The sequence below is a fragment of the Chrysochloris asiatica genome, unplaced genomic scaffold (assembly GCF_000296735.1).
Source record: "Chrysochloris asiatica unplaced genomic scaffold, ChrAsi1.0 scaffold00112, whole genome shotgun sequence".
Classification (NCBI taxonomy): Eukaryota; Metazoa; Chordata; class Mammalia; order Afrosoricida; family Chrysochloridae; genus Chrysochloris; species Chrysochloris asiatica.
In genome coordinates this window covers 1,826,545-1,843,430 of record NW_006408630.1, presented here as the reverse complement: position 1 = coordinate 1,843,430, position 16,886 = coordinate 1,826,545, and the positions used below count along the sequence as shown (strand labels likewise).

Sequence of the window (16,886 nt, the reverse complement as noted above, 5' to 3'; positions counted from 1 at the left end):
ATCTTTACAGGAGCAGAAAGCCTCATCTTTCTCCCGTGGAACAGCTGGTAGTTTCAAACTGCTGACCTTAAGGTTCGCAGCCCGATTCGTAACCACTACGCTACCAGAGCTCCTTTTAAATTAGAAAATATTTTCTACTATGTCTATTGTCTTTCCATTTCTTGGTGTACAAGTTTTTAATTGTTATAAAATCAATCTTTTTTTGATGTTGCTTGTGCTTTTTTGTGTCACATATAAGTATCCATTCACAAATCCGAATTCAAGATGATTAGTGATTTCAGATCTGATATTTAAATCATTGATCTATTATATTTTGTATATGATGTACACTAGAAATCTAACTTCATTTTTTTCTGTGACATACAATTTGTGTAATCACAAAGTACCTTAATCTTTTTGTGTATGACTTTCCTTATCTGTAAAATTTATTTGGCTATAAAACAATAAGGCCAAGCTTTGCAAGGCTGTGAATGTATAACAGAACCAGCTCTGGGACTTGCTCCCATTCCTAATTTATACCCTGCTGACCCCACAAGTGGCCAGAGTAAAGCTGCAGGCTTCCTTGGCTAGCATAGCAATCTTGACTATGAGGATATGTATGCCCATGGCTCAATTTAGTGGAATGAAGGGATATTGTTTAATACAACATGGGTTTCAATTTGGCATAATCATGGTACACTTGAAGTAGATAACCTAGGTTATATGAGTCTGAAGGCAAATTTACATAAAGCTTAATTTCAAATATGTAAAACTATGTAAAGGAAGCTTTGAAAGGTCAGGCTACCATGCTCAAGAAAACGTGATGTTTTTATGTATTTCAAATTCAAAGACAAAAGAAGACGTATACAAAACTGATTTTATTTGACATGCTCATATACCAAATATAAGATCTGTTGAGCTGACAAATCTGGGTTTGTATAAAATTCTAAAAACATTGCATCATGAAACAAAGATTTGTATGCATTTCTTTTGTTTCTCATCTCTATCATGACTTTTGTCATTTAATAACTGATATTGCTGGAAAACATTTCTGTGTTTAACAGTTTTAACAGTTAACAATATAAACTAGAAAAATTTAAAATACATCTATATTCTTTAAAAAATTAACCTTTTGAGACAACAAATCTATACTTACTTGCTTGTCTTTAGAAAGAAAGAAACATATCTAAACAAAGATCAGCAGTCTCTAATATACACAGAATCAAGTTAATTTATTTTGCAGGAATCAACTTTCTAGCAAGAAACAGTGATGGATGACTCTTCCATCATTCCACACTAAGAGTTATTTGTACATCAGATATAAGAATTTGACTGATGTCTGCTCATTTCCTTGATGTGTTTGTTTTCCATCTTATTTGAAGACCTAAGGAACATGGCTAGTCTCTGGATAGATTTCTTCGTCCCATCTTGCCCCAGGCTATCCTTACTCCATACTTACAGAAGTTACCTTCCTGAACCCCAAATCTCCACTGCCTAGTCATAAATCCTAACTTCCTGGTCTCCACATGTCACATAGACCTAACCATTACTTTATGAATTCATTTCTCTCATCACCTTCTGCTCACTTTCCTGAATGTCCTCATGCAGTTTCATGCTTTCAAGCAAACATGTGAGACATATTGTGGGCAGATTTCATGCATTTGCACATGCTGTTCCTACTGCCTGGAATGTTCTGCCTGAAACTGGTCCTTTGGAAAACATCTTTTGAGTCTCACTACATGGCCCCTATAATTATGGCCTTTCCTAACCCAGTTAAAACCAGCCCCTTCTTTCTTTCTTTCTTTCTTTGTGTTTTCAATCAGCTCTAACAGCAACTGCAGAAAGTCTTACTACTTCCACCTGTCTTCTACTATAGTGAAGACATTTGAGGAAAAGGGTCCATGTCACATTTATCTTTTTATCCTGAACAGCTGCCTAATACTTGCCATTTAAATTAATTCATTTTAGTTCCAGCTAGTCTGATTTAAAGGAGCTCTGGGTAGCGTTGTGGTTATGAATCGGGCTGCGAGCCGCAAGGTCAGCAGTTCGAAACTACCAGCTGTTCCGCAAGAGAAAGATGGCAGTTCGAAACTACCAGCTGTACCACGGGAGAAAGATGAGGCTTTCTGCTCCCATAAAGACTTACAGCCTCAGAAACCCTGTACAGGGTTGCTATGAGTTGGAACCGACTACACAGCACATAACAACAACAACAAGTCTGATTTAAGAACCCCTGGTAGCATAGTGGATTATGAGGTGGGCTGCTAACCACAGGGTCAGAATTCAAATCTACCAGTTGCTTTGTGTGAGAAAGATGAGACTTCTTACTCCCATAAAGATTTCCAACCTTGGAAACCCTACACAGGTGTCTCTATGAGCCGGAACTGACTGTACAACATACCTCCACCACTATCAGTCTTGAGTTGACCTCTGCCTACGGATTGCAAAGAACAAAATAAGCAACAAAAAAAAAGCTCCATTAGACATTATTTATCATTATATTACAAATAATAGAAAATTAGAAATATATCTCAAGATCACCTAAACCAACGAAGCTCAAAGAAAGAAATATTTCGAACTGCCTCAAGTTATGAGAAACATTAATGGTTCAGAGTTTCTTCTATAACCACAATCGGGACTCTATGTTTTTCTATTTACCTTGGTAAGTAGCTAATCAAATTCAGGTCATCAAAACACAGAATCCTTCTTTTCCCGTAAGAAGTTCAACAATCTCTAGTGTTGCCAAACATTTGATAAATCAATTCTTTCTTCCAGCTCCCTCTTTCCATAAACAGTGGAATACATCAGTGGATAAGAGCTCCTCATTCAATTTCCTTGGCCCTTTATGCAGATTTAATTGCTTCTTCACCTGTATTCCTATTGCACTGTATTTACTCTATTATGCTGTTGTTGTTGTTAATTGGTAGCTTAAAAATAACATTAATTCTAGACAGTGAAATAGCGATAGGTCAGAGTCTAGCATATAATGAATGAGCACTCAAGAAATGAATTGAATCTTGCTTTAATGTTATCAGGTAAGTCAAGACTAACTACATGAATTCCAACCTTTGAAAAAAAAATCCTGGACATTTATTATCTTTGAACTGAAAAAGATTTAACATCAGGCAGTAGAGTTTCTGCTGCCTGAAATACTGCAGTCTGAACAAAATGATATTAATTATTTATGAGGACACCATATTTAAACAAAGACAATTTATTTAAACAATTGTTACAAGGGTAATATACAATAAGTAAAAAACTACTAACACAATGAAGTCCTGATAGTGGCTGGTTTTATGAATAAATACTTAAGATTATTTTAAGCGGTTGGCATAAGTCCATAGGTCATTTATATTCTATGGTGTTTCCATCTAATGTTTTAATGAAAACATTTAAATAAGCTAAATAATTCACCATTCAAAGTTTAATTATTGATAAACTTCAGTGGAATTTGCTGTGGGTCAGTAAGTGGTGATGAACCTCAGTAACACTGAAATCTGTTCTTTAAATCTGTTCGGATTGGATCACTGACTGACAGAGCACACAGCCATCCTGTTTTGTGGTTCTTGATATTTTATAAAACAACATTAGTAGCTGAAATTCAAGTCTAGTTTTTGCCTTAGGGTTTAGAAATTGGTAATTTTACAAAAGTACCTAGATTTTTGTCTTAACTCTGTAACATCTCAAATTCTGTTTCAATGTGATCAATTGGCATACCTGGTTGTACTAAGACACTTAAAAAAAAAAATGATTTCAAAATAGTTATATCCTTCATTCCTACTTTTCTGGATTTTACATACTGCTATTATATTCTTCTTTTAGGGAAATAGATGATTTTTACTTAGAAGTGAATGAAAAAACCTGATAGGATAAATTTGAGGATTTTATATATATACATATGTATGTATATATACACACAGTACATTAGTAAATGCTTTAAAAGATATACCATCCAATTACATAAATGCAGTTATAGATTCAAGGACATAAAAATTATGAATTGAATATCCTTATCATTCACTTCTATGATGCTCTATAATAACTACTTTACTGTCATAGTAGAGCAATCAAAACAAACTTAATTTGGCTCTCATCAGCCTGTATGTCTGTAGATATCTGCATATTTATTTGATACACACAGCAAAAATAATTTTTTCAATAAAACAAGATAAATTTACAAGTAAGGTTAGTGATCTAATCTGAGAAGCCTTCTTGTCAGTCTAACAGATAAGAACAGTGACAACAGGAGAGAAAAATAGCGCACATAATCTCGTGTGGCAATCATATTAGGGGCTGGTTTTCTTGTACTGATTGCTGAATTCTACCAGAAACTGTCACGCTTCCAAGCTTGGGAAGTACTTTAAAACTGAACCATCTGTGAAGTTTCCGAAAGCCTTTGTTCTTGGGCTTACACAGTAAGCACTCTGTGATTCTTAATCACATTTTTATCCAGAACACAGTGTTACAGGTCACATTTTTCTTAACAATGCTTATAGTAATTTGTGCTCTATAAATATAAACATATTTACACACAGAATACACACATTGATGTGGGGGTGTGAAGTTAACCCACCATCCATAAGCAGAACGGAATAAAAATTGCCGGAAGAGTTGTATATGATGCCATGCCCAGACAGACTATAGATGCTAATCCCAAAACTGCTGAAGCAAGAACACTTCTCTGATCACGAATAATAATCTTCACATTCTCACAAAACTGGAAAATAAAATGAAAGAATATTAGAAATAGTAGTGAAACAGAAGAATTACAGATACATATATGGAGTCCTGGTGTGGTGCTGTGGGTTAATGCGCCAGACTGCAAAGCTGTTTGAACTGCAAGGTCGGCAGTTCAAGCTTACTAGCTGCTCCTTGGAAACCCTATACAGGGTCGCTATGGGTCAGAACCGACAACAACAACATGTGGCACTGTAGGATAAGCACTGGACCGCAGGGTCAGTTTGATCCACGTGGTTGGTGGTTCAAACTCATCAGCTCCTCCTTGGAAACCCTAAACAGGGTCGCTATGAGTTAGAACTGATTCTAAGGCACTTAACAACAAAAATATTAAATCATAGCTTTCCTAAGTATATTCTTTCTAGAAGAATAATCAGAATAGCTCCTATGATTTATGAAAAAATTAAGGCTGTCAACAATATAGTTTCTTGATTCCACATCCCACAGTAGTCATTCTGATAAATTCTTTATGACTGAAATAATACCTTAGGCAACTGGGTTAATAATGATAACTGTCTTTACAAATATAGAAAACTATAGAAAATAGTGTAACCACATAAAAGTAATTCAGGATTAAAGGTTCAAAACAATTTAACTGCCTATCAATAGCAATAGTGTCCTGGTGTGGTGCTGTGGGTTAATGTACTGGACTGCAAAGTTGGTTGGAACCTCAATGTCGGCGGTTCAAGCTCACCAGTTAGTTGCTCCTTGGAAACCCTGTATGGGTCGGAACTGACTTGAAGGCACTTAACAACAACATCAATAGCAATGGCATATTCTAATACAAAACGAACATTTTAGCCTATAATTCGTAGTAAGTTTGGTTCCTCCAATTCATCATTGTAAAATTGAATGATTCCAGCAAAATCTTTCTCAAAAATCTCAAAATCTAAAAGGCAAAGAAAGTCTAATTTTGTTGTTATAGCCAGTCAATAAATTAAGCAAATTCATCATCAACTACTGACACATAATTGGCTACTGAAAATAAAGAGAGATTAAATATAGTATCTATCCCTTAGGGGAATCCTGGTGTGGCGTTATGGGTTAATGCGCTGAACTGCAAAGTTGGATTGAACTGTGAGGTTGGCAGTTCAAGCTCACCAGCTGCTCCTCAGAAACCCTATACAGGGTTGCTATGGGTCAGAGTCGACTCGAGGGCACTTAACAACAACAACCTCTCAGGGGCGCCCTGGTGTGGTGCTGCAGGATAATGTGCTGGACTGCAAGATCAGTGGTTCAAACCTACCTACCAGTTGCTCCTCGGAAACCTTATACAGGGTTGCTATACGTTGGAATTGACTCGAGGGCACTTAACAACCACAACCCCTTAGGAGATCTGGTGTGGCACTGGAGGATAAGCACTAGACCTCCAGGTGGGTTTGAACCACAAGGTTGGAGGTTCAACCTCACCAGTCGCTTTTTGGAAACCCTATACAGGGTTGCTGTGAGTCGGAACTGACTCAATAGCACTAAACAACAAACCCCTTAGGAATGTATCCTTTTAGTATGATTAATATTTCCTTCTTATAAAAATGTTTTTACTCAGAAGTTGATGGCCTATGCTTGAATTCTGGTTCCAATTGTTATTAGCTATGTGATCTCAGGCAAGTCACTTATCCTTTCAGATTACCATCTCTGTCCTGCATAGGACACCAAGGCTGTTGTGAGAATCCAATGAAATGGTTTTTTGACAAGAATCCTGTATTCTTCTATTGTTGTTAAGTGTCGTTGAGTCAGTTCCAACTCATAGAGAACCTGTATAGGATTTTCTGGGAACAGACGGTGAATTTGAATCACTGACCTTGCAGTTCAACCCCACCTTGCAGTCCAATGGTTATCCTACAGCGCCACACCAGGACTAGACTGTATAAATGCGGAGGATTACAATGATTACTATTACTGCTATATCTGCCCACAATTATCCCTACCTCATCACTAACAGTACCAGAACCCTACAATCAATCATTCCATTTTTAAGGATTTTACTACGTGTTGTTGTTAAGTGCTGTTGCATCCGTTCCAACTTGTAGTGACTCTGGATAGGGTTTACAAGGAGCGGCCGGTGGGCTTGAACTGCCAACCTTGCGTTTAGCAGGCTGATGCTTTTCCCACCGCACCATACCAGGACTCCAGAGTAGTTCTAAATGAAGTTAGTTACATAGTACTGGAGAGCCAGGTTTAAAATGTTTTGATGAATGAGCACGTCAAATATATTTTAATACACTACACTAGCTTCAAAGGAGCTCTGGTAGTGTAGTGGTTACAAGTCAGGCTGCTACCCTCAAGGTCAGCAGTTCGAAACTACTGTTCCATGGGCGAAAGATGAGACTTTCTGCTCCCGTAAAGATTTACAGCCTCAGGAACCCTATGTAGGGTCGCTATGAGTCAGAACCGACTCCACGCACATAAAACTAGCTCCACAGTAAGGCTGAATGTCTAAACAAACATGAAACATTCTGTTAGTTATCTACATGTTGGCCTACTGATATATCAAGTATAAAATGATTGGCCTTTTTTAAACTAAAACTAAACAAAGCACTAGCAAGTAAATTTCTTAGTAAAGTGGAGGGTCAGCTAAAAAGAGTAAGACCCTGAATGAGATGGATTGGCACAGTGTCAGCAGCAATGGGCTCATAGCAACAATTGTGAAGTTCGTGCAGGACCAGACAGTGTTTTGTTCCATTGTGTAGCAGGTCGCTATGAGTTGGCTCCGGCTCAATGGCACCTAATAAATAATAATATAATCAAGTAAATAATCTTTAAGTGGTAAGTATCAACCTGAATGATGTTTGCAGGGTAGCGAGGAAGGAGTCTGGCCAACAATGGGAAGATGCACATTTTGCTAAATGAGTAGTGACTTGAGACAGTTATGGTTGTTTTCTCCTTTTCCCAATAATTTTTAATTTAGGCAAGAAGAAACTCATTGTGGACTCTCCTCCTGCTAAAAGCAGATTTTCTCAAGGGGAATTTTATTTCAAATGTTTGTTCTTGCTCACTAGGCCACTTTCCCAGGCGGCATCTCTAGTAGTGTTCAACAGTAGTGGGAATGCCATACATGTTTACAAGGTGTTAAGAAGCCTGTACAAGCACTTTAGAGAGCAATGAATCCTCAGAAAACAAAGGGCTCTTTGCATTCATTTTTGGCAAATGAAAAGCTGTATTTGCAAGGCAAAAAAGTAGAGTGAAAAGAGCATAAGGATTATTAGTAAGAGTTACTATTAAGGATTTATAGTTCACAAAATAATGACATTATCAGCAGCCATATAAAAAGCACTTAATTTTATGATTTGTAAACTTGCAAAAAAAAGTGACTTAACACAAAGAGGTAAATGGTAAAATGTCTAGTTCATTTTCAAATTAACTGGTGTTTTCCTGAGGGAAATGTCTTTTGAGAGTTTTCACAAACTCAAATTTAAGTCTAAGAGACAACTCTGCGACACTCATGTTAAGTAGGTAATACGTGTATAGACGGAGAACTTAACAATGAGACTCCTTATGTTTCTCAAGAGTGAGTATAAACCAGACCTCTTTCAGCATTAATGACCTACTTCTTTCACGGCATGTTCAAAAACCAGTACTTAGAATTGGAAAATTTGGGATGGGGGTTCCCACTCCCACCCGGGAAATCTATTCTGTGGCCAAACTATTTGTTAGTCCATTCAAAATGAAGACAAAAACTCTAGTTTCACAGGAGATGCTCTACAGCAACAGCAATTAAAACACGTCTCTACTTTTTTGTAAAACCCGACCAAATTTCAAAGATGAAAAGCTATGCCAAGTAGTTATTTATGCAGATAAAATATTTTACTACTTGAAAAGTACCTGTACTGCTTCTTCTTCTTCTTCTTTTTTTGTATACATATAAAAGAGTACTGTATATGTTCCATAAAATGGTAACTCCTAATTACTGGGTAGAAATACTGTTTTCTCTTAGAGAAATGATTTGCTTATTAGTTCTTAAGTAAATCTGATGTCTTTCCTTTCCTGAACTTTTGGAGCCAGTGTTTGTAAATGTGGTGAAGTTAATTTCTAAATGGCCCTGAATCCTTGCACAGTGCTCTAACTGTATTTTTATTTTACTTGGAAAAGATGCCAAACCCTTCCTAGACTGAGTGTTGTAGCTCTATAAACTTTATAAGACTCTCATATGTTTGTGTATAAAATGCATGCAACTTCCATGCTCTGCCACAGAGGAGAGAGTCAGATGTATTTTCTTCTAAGGGCAAAAAAATAAAGAAAGAAAGAAAGAAAGAAGTGGAGCAATTAAAAATTGGTTACATAAACTCAGATTCTTTTTAAATGGGGAAAATATCTAAATAAGATTAACACTAAAAGCTCATCATATGATTATCAGGATTTCTATTATGAAGAATGAACACTAAGTCTTAGAAACTGCAGTGAAGGCTGGGAAAGCTCTCAATTAAAATGTTAATCATCTTTATAAATGGTTAAAAAAGGGGGGGCACCATTTCCTTTGGATCTGTGGCTAATATAATCATTTTATATTCGAATACAGTCTTTTCAAAACACAGATAAAATTTACCATCCAACATTTAATAGCTCTTCTGGAAAGTAAGTTGTTTTATGTTTAAGAAACCCAGAAATGATCTAATCACTTTTAGAGCTAGAGGCTAAAGGACGTTTAACAATGAGTAACAATCTAGATGTGGGATAAAGCCAACACAGAAAGAATTCACAACACCTGGGAAAACCAGGGAGGTCTTTTTGGAAATTTTGTTCGGGTTTACAGGAAGCAAAGATAATTCACTCTAAGCAACTGACAGGGAGAGAAAACTGCATGCTTCCTCCTTTGAAAGGCACTGCAATTTGCCTAATAAACGCTGGACATCTTCCAATTGTAATTCTTAGAAAAAGAATTACAAGCACACGGGGAAAGAATTCCTGTGACTCCTAATCACCTGCCCTTTGTCATTTGAACTACGTCGTGGGTGGACACCCTGATGACTTCTACAGCAATAAGTGGGCAGCTCTCTGGAGTCACTCGGAGCGTTTCCACTCATCTGTGCATTGCCACACCCTTTCACCGCGCATTTCGAGGTATCCTGCAAGGCACAGCGCCAGGTATTCATTTGTGAATCTCCCTCAGCACCAGAGCTTTCGTTACTTAATTTAGAACTTTAAGGATAGCGTGGAAGTGATGGGGGAGGTGTTTAGTAAGGCTCGGCGTTAGGAGAGAGGTAAGGAACAGGAAGGGTATTCCCACCAGCCCACCTTCCTGGCGGGTCACAAGCGGTACCTTGTCGGCCTGGGGGCTGATCCGGGTGCCGTATCTACAGTAAGTCACGAAGTGCTCACAGTTGTTCCACAATAGGCTGTAGGAGGTCATGCCTAGCAGCTTCTCCGCTCTCCGCGCCACCTCCTCGTTGACAAGCGCCTTCTTCTGGAGGGACTCATCCAGGTGATTGACCAGGATATCACTTCCGTAGGCGAAGTCCTCTACCGTGTCCACGCGGATGCTGGCCACCTTGCCAATGACGCCCAGGATGAGACGCTTATTAGATACTACTTTCTGCGTGAGCCCCTGGTCATCGGTCAGGGCCAATAGGATGTCGGGCATCAGGTGGGCGACGCGATTGTCGCCCAAGTAGATACCATAATGGGTCAGGTGGGTCCGGGGCACCTCCAGCACGTCGCCTCGGAGGAAAGAGTTAATCTCGTGAAAACTGCTTTTCGCCCTGTCCTCCGCAGGAGCGCCGGAACTGAAGAACTTGAGGTTGGAGATGAGGAGCAGCTTCTCCAGGAGTAGGGACACCACCTCCAGCATTGGGTTCTTCATTGTGCAGGGAGGAGGGAATCTGGGGGGTGTGGCCCGCCGCAGCGCCGACACTGGCCGGGCCGGGCTCGGTGAGCTTGCGAGACAGGGCTCTGTTCTTCTGCTCACCTGCAGCCGTCAGCTCAGCACCGCGATGGACGGTGGCAGCAGAGGAGGGAGAAAGAAGCTTGGTGATTGACTCGGCCGCGCGGAGCGGAGAAGGAAGAGAAACTGGCAGCAGACGACAGTAGGAACAGTAGAACCAGCGCAGAGAAACCCAGGAAGAAGCAAACCTGGAAGTGTGGCTAGAATGCAAGGGCCACACGCGGGACTCTGGATCTAAGCTTCGAGGCAGCCTTTTATCACCGTCGAAGGGGCGGAGCCAATTGCCGTCACAGACACTGCAAGTGCGTTGATTGGGTAGGGTGGAAGGGGCAAGCGGCGCGGGGCGCGGGATTGAATTCTTTGGAAGGGGGCGGGCTGCCTCCCACTTCCGGGTTCTGGTTGCGGGTGTGTGTATGCAGTGGGGGTGTCTGGGTGTAATGACGACAACTTTTCGCGTTGCAGGCTTTTGCTTGCACTTCAGATCCTAGCACCAAAACCCGGTCTATAAGTCGGGAACAGTCGAGGCGGACGGTGTGGCCCCGTGAAAGGTCCTGTGCACCTGCTTAGATTGGGGGCACGCTCTCAGCACTTAAGGGAAAAGGTCTTAGGGCGACGTTTCAACTCCCTCCAAGGGGATGGCTAGCCGGACACTTCGGCTTACGGTTAACCCTGCGCACCTCGGAAGCCTGCAAATTCCCTCCTAATATCTAGAACACGCTCTTTGCATGCCAGGAATCCCTCTCCACTTTAGATGCCAAGGATCCGCTTTCTTCCTGCGGTCGCACAGGCGGGCTGGTTCTCCGCGTGTGTGTGTGTGTGTCGGGGGTGGGTGGAACCCCTGACGCCTCTGTGCCCCGAGGCACCAGTGGCCGTTGGACGTGCGGCCACCAACGGTCAACAGTAAACACAGGGCAGCCTCTAACGGCCGCCTGGAAATCAGAACTAGTGTCGTTTGTCTGGTTTTAGGGTCTCATTGAACCAGCCTCGGATACCCAACGAAACTTTGCCGCTTTCTTTTAGATCCCAGCCGCCTGGCGGGGGCCGAGGCAGGAGCCTTTGGCTAAGGCTGGAGGCAGCACGCCCTAGGCCGCCTCGGGTGCTTGCGTCTAAGCGCCGGCAGCGCGACCCAGGCGCGTCCGCGAGTGTGGTCCGAGGAGCAACCTGGCGAGAGAAGCTGCAGACGCGTCGGTGCCGCCAGGCTCCGCACGCGGTCTCCGGATCCCGGAGCAGCGTTCTTTGCTAATGAATTATGTAAATGCTTGAATTCTGAGGACAAAGGCCACAATGGAAAGCCTCGGGCGTCTCCACAAAGCCGCCCAGTCCGGGGCTAATAGGTTTCATCAGAGAGCCGTCTCTCTTCACCAGCGGAGGAGGCTAGTTGCAGATGATGGATGAAGGCACATTCATTTTACCTGGAAGATGATGGGGACCATGGATACCAGGCGGGGCGGGAGCCGGCTCCCCATTATCTTTGGAGGCCGGTCTTTGCTCACACCCCCGGTCTGCCATCAGCACTCTGTCCCTGTCGCCCTTGCTTGCCGGTGACTTTTGTTCATTTCACAAACAGTGTCCAATCACATTATTAGTCTCAGCTAAGAGAAAGAAAAATCAATTTCCCACAAACGAGTTGAAAGAGGAAAGTGAGAAAGGGGAGACATGGACATGTTTTTAAAAATTGGTTTCCAGTCTCTGTCTATATTTGAGCTGGAGACTGTTGACTCTTTTATTAAAACAATCGTAAAGAGTCTGTGAAGAAATGTTTAAAAGTCTGGTCCAGACACAACATATATACGTTAACTACAGACTCAGCGTGTAGGACTCCCAGGTTGTAGACGCGTTGGCCCGGTCCAGTTCTGGGAAATGGAAGATTCCTGTCTCCAGTATCTCCGCCCAAATGGCTAGGGGAGTTCAAAGAGGAATTGGTAATTAGCGATTTCCGTTCCTGGTAGCTACTAACGCGGCTTATAATTCCGACAACTGTCTCCGCCCGGAGAATTTCGCGAGGGGGGAAAAAAGACAAGCAAACTGCTTTACAACTCTGCAAGAACTCTAGTAGAAGGAAACTATTGGAGAAAGTACCTCTAAACCTTCAACAGTCACATCCCAGGCAGTTTAAGGAACTGCACACAATACGCCAAGCTGATATGCTTTATTATTTTTTTCTTCTGGTGGGGTTAATTTTTTTGTCGTTCATTTTCTTTGGAAAACAAGTAACTTAAAGAAAAATGAGCGATAAAACCAGTACAAAGGGGCACTAGTCAGATGTAGGCATTCTGCTCCAGATGTAGGCATTCTGCTGCCTTTGGAAATGAACGGAGCTACGAGGGTGGAGAGTGTCTTGAAGGTTATTTATTTTTACCTCTGATAATTCGTGATTTTTAAGCCAGAATTTTGTGTACATTTTTTCTCGACGGAACGGAACCGTCTCCTTGCTATCCCTCCTAGGGGGAGTTTGGCTTCAGGCAACCCGAAGGGGGCAGGGGAGTCTTCAAGTTGTTTTCTGAAGTCTTCCAAAGAGCCTAAATACGGAAAGGGATTAGAGACGATTAGGCCGCTTTTCAATTGAGAAAATGAGCTCTTGTTGACTGAACTGCTTCCCTTCCCCTCTGTTTTTCATAAACAATAATTGTAACCTTACTCTACAGAAGGCATGTTCTCCTCCCACGTTCTCAAAGTCGCATGCATTTCTTTGGCTGAGTGCTCAGTTTTTGACGGTTGCCTAAAAGCTGACTTCATAAAGTCATATTAGACTTACTAAAAGGCTCACACTTATATTTTTCTTTCCCGCCCCCGTTGCCTGACAAATTGTAAGAAAGGCGGCTACATTCGCTATTAAGACAGGGTGATTCCGGAAGGAGTGAGGTATTCCTGGACAGCATATATGAGGTGACCTGAAAGGTTTCCTCACCTGCAGAAGGGGTAACAATAGCCGCGTCGGTGTCCCTACCTATAGATCGGGCTTGGCCTGTTCTCCCAGCTGCGATGGGCAAAATTGTGTATCAGTGCAAAGGAAGCTGAAATTAAATTAAGGCCAAGAAACAGAGCAATGGGTTTCCACCTAACCACGCAGTGCAGCCTTATCTTGAGTCCCAAGAGAAAGAGTGTCGCCACAGATGCTTACAGCGCTGTACAGCTATTTAGATTTCCCATCTTCAGGGCATTTCTTACTTCAGAAGCCTCTCTTCCTCAGAGAAGTCTAACTGCTCACCTGTATAGGGGTCAGAAAGAAGAGGAACTCCCCCCCCCCCATGGATTGACAAAGTGGCAGCATCAATGGGCTCAAGCGTGGCAACAATTGTGAGGTTGGCCCAAGATCGGGCAGTGTTTCATTCTGTTGTACATAGGGTCGCAATGAGTCAGTACCAACTCGATGGCACCTAACAATAACAACAATAAGGTTTCCAAGGAGCGGCTGATGGGTTTGAACCATTGATCTTTTGATTACCAGTCCAGTGCTTAGCCTACAGTGCCACATGTTGTTGTTAAGTGCCTTCGAGTCGGTTCCCGACCCATAGTAACCCTGAACAGGGATTCCGAGGCTGTAAATCTTTACGGAAGCAGAAAGCCTCATTTTTCTCCTGTGGAGCAGCTGGTAGTTTCGAACTGCTGACCTTGCGGTTCGCAGCACAATTCTTAACCACTACGCTACCAGAGCTGCTTACAGTGTCACACAGATGATATTTATTGTGTTTTCCTATGTGCTAGGCACTCTGGTAGCGTAGTGGTTACAAATTGGTCTGTGACCTTAACTTAAGGTCAGCAATTGGAAACTACCAGCTGTTCGGCGGGAGAAAGATGAGGCTTTTTGCTCCCGTAAAGATTTCCGGCCTTGGAAACCCTGTACAGGGTCAGTATGAGTCGGAACTGACTTCACGGCCCATAACCACCAACCACAAGGCACTGAATTAAACATTTTCTCGTTTAACCCTCACAACAACACTATTAAGTCTCATTGTCATTTTATACAAGAAGAAATGAGGCTTATAATTTTGCCTAGGGCATATGTGTGGATCAAGACTCAATTCCAGTTTTCTTTGCCTCCTCCTCCTAAACATCACTGGAGAAGGCCTTACCTTCCATCAGTCCATCTTTCCACCATTTATTTAGTTAGTACCTCATATGTGCCTGGTACTATGGCTTGCTGTGGTGCTGTAGTTTAAGTAGTGGACTGCTAACTGCAAGGTGGGCAGTTCAAACCTAGTCACTTCTCAAAAGCACTATACAGCATTGACTATGAGTAGGAACTGACTTGACAACAGTGAACAGCAGCAGGCCTGGGATTCCATCAAATACCTAATACTAAATTTAGACTCCACATCCTTTCTTTGAGGTTCTGACTTCATTTCCCTGATTTTCCAGTGACCTAGGGTTCAGTTTTTAATATCAGGTATTTTACTAGGAGAGCAAGGGTTGGTTAAGATTGCCGTTAGTGGTGTTCCCTAGCTCTTGAGTGGCCACACAGTCCTATACCCCCCTTAGAATAAGACCCTGGAAGGTAGGGAAGTTTGTTGTCTTGCCAAGAACACAGAGTTCACTTAAAAACAACAAAAAACAAAAACAAACAAAAAAAACAACACAGAAGCAGATCGAAGGTTCAATGTGCCAAACTTCTTGTTTCTTAGGCCTTCTTTCCCTTTTTCCCTAAGCCTAGTAAATTTGATTTTCTAAACATTCGTTTTAACTTCTGCTCTCCTTTAGGTTTGTTGTGGTTCTTAGATTTTTTAGATTACAGAATCATTTGGCTCATAAATAACTAAACAAAACATTTATTTTTGTTTCTAGCTGTCAATCTACCTTCAGTTTGTTTACATATGCTCAGGTCTGGCCTATGGGTACAAACAGGAGCCTTAACTAGCTAACTGTAAGAGAGTAGAGAGAATATGGGTTTTGGTGAACTTTCCTCAGGAAGCCAAGATAGAACAGATCTCTCCATTCATGGAACCTTCCTAACTCAGAGCTACAAGGAGTGTGAGGCCAATAGGAATCAATTACCTGCTGGGAGGAAATTTTCTCCAGCTTCCTTCCTGGTTGGCAAACACCTTATTATAAGGGCTTCAACCCTGGCTATTGTTTTTAGAAAGATTAAAGGCTGTAGTCCCAACCAGACAGGATTTAGTTTTTCTTTGCTCTTGTTTGCCAACCATCAAATAAGAACATTCAGCAAATGAAAGAAATTACATATCATAAAGAATCATGGATACTGCTTAATAAAAATTAATCATAGAATAAAGCAACTGTGATGTAAAGGAAAAAGCTAGAAATACTAAATTGAAGGCTGGGTGGTGCCATTTACAGCTAGATGACATCAGGCAAATAATTTGCTACCTTTGAGACTCAATTTTTTCTTTGTAAATGGGAATCATGTCAGAGAGCTGCTTTGGGGATCTAAACATGCTGCGCAAGTTTAGAGTGTAGTGCATCATCTAGAATGTCATTAGCTCATTCTTCAGAGAAAAAAAACAAAGGCGTTTCTCTTTCTGCTTTGAGAACACAGTGGTCTATGAATGCAGGAGTCTCTGACTCCAGGCTCCTTCTGACCACTCAGCACAGAGCAGAAACAAGGCACATAGTTTTTATGTAGATGAGCGGAATGGCAAAAACCCTGGACACCAACGATAAGAAATTAGCCACACAAGGGGAATTGTATACAAGAGACTTGAAACTTTCAGCAAACTCTGCTCCTTCTTATCGTTTATACTCATGAAAGCAGATGGAAACAAAACAAATTTTAAAAACGTATCATTTGTTTGAAAATACCTCTCATGAAAGAAAAACAAAACAAAACAAAAACCCTGAATGCCCATTTTAGAAATGATAAAATGGTATAGTACCAAAGAATGATGACAAATCTTGACATGGCCACAATACTATGTTATTTCTTAATCACTGGGAGCAACTACTTTATAAATTCATCTTGCTTCCTTTTGATTCTAATTTGTCACTATCAGGCAACAGTAAATAGACTATTGGGTGATCTAGGGTTGCTAATTAAAAATAAATAAATATGATGATAGACTTTGGGTACATAGATCTGAAAGAAAATTACAGTGCTACTGTCTCCACATAGGAAGTGTACAAGGAATTCAGGTGTTACTAAGCCCAAATAAGAACAGTATTGACAATCACCAGCAATACTAAATGCAAGGAATAGCAAGAAATGCCATGTTACAAATTATACTTCAAAAGTCCTTTCTAAATGCACAGACATCCTAAGGCTATAATGATGACTGAATAACAAACTTTCTCTTAATATCAGTCTTAGCTTTAGATGGTCAGAGCTGATGGTGTGTGA

General features: G+C 41.1%; 1 protein-coding gene and 1 pseudogene across 1 annotated transcript; both read right to left on the bottom strand.

Annotated features, from left to right (window-relative positions):
• Positions 1-1,593, bottom strand: part of LOC102835086 — a 26,523-nt pseudogene extending 24,930 nt beyond the window's left edge.
• Positions 1,594-4,292: 2,699 nt separating this feature from the next.
• Positions 4,293-10,513, bottom strand: LRAT (lecithin retinol acyltransferase (phosphatidylcholine--retinol O-acyltransferase)). The gene is made up of 2 exons (XM_006867902.1): positions 9,974-10,513; positions 4,293-4,696 (listed from the first exon to the last, which is right to left on the bottom strand). Exons 1-2 carry the CDS (start codon positions 10,511-10,513, stop codon positions 4,544-4,546), a joined length of 693 nt encoding a protein of 230 aa, XP_006867964.1. The 3' UTR covers positions 4,293-4,543.
• Positions 10,514-16,886: the final 6,373 nt, after the last annotated feature.

Bases quoted from the DNA above. Each gene is read 5' to 3' on its own strand.
- LRAT (XM_006867902.1), bottom strand. From the start codon at position 10,513: ATGAAGAACCCAATGCTGGAGGTGGTGTCCCTACTCCTGGAGAAGCTG. The intron at 4,697-9,973 runs GTACCGCTTGTG...TTTATTTTCCAG, and splicing joins TCAGCCCCCAGGCCGACAAG to TTTTGTGAGAATGTGAAGAT.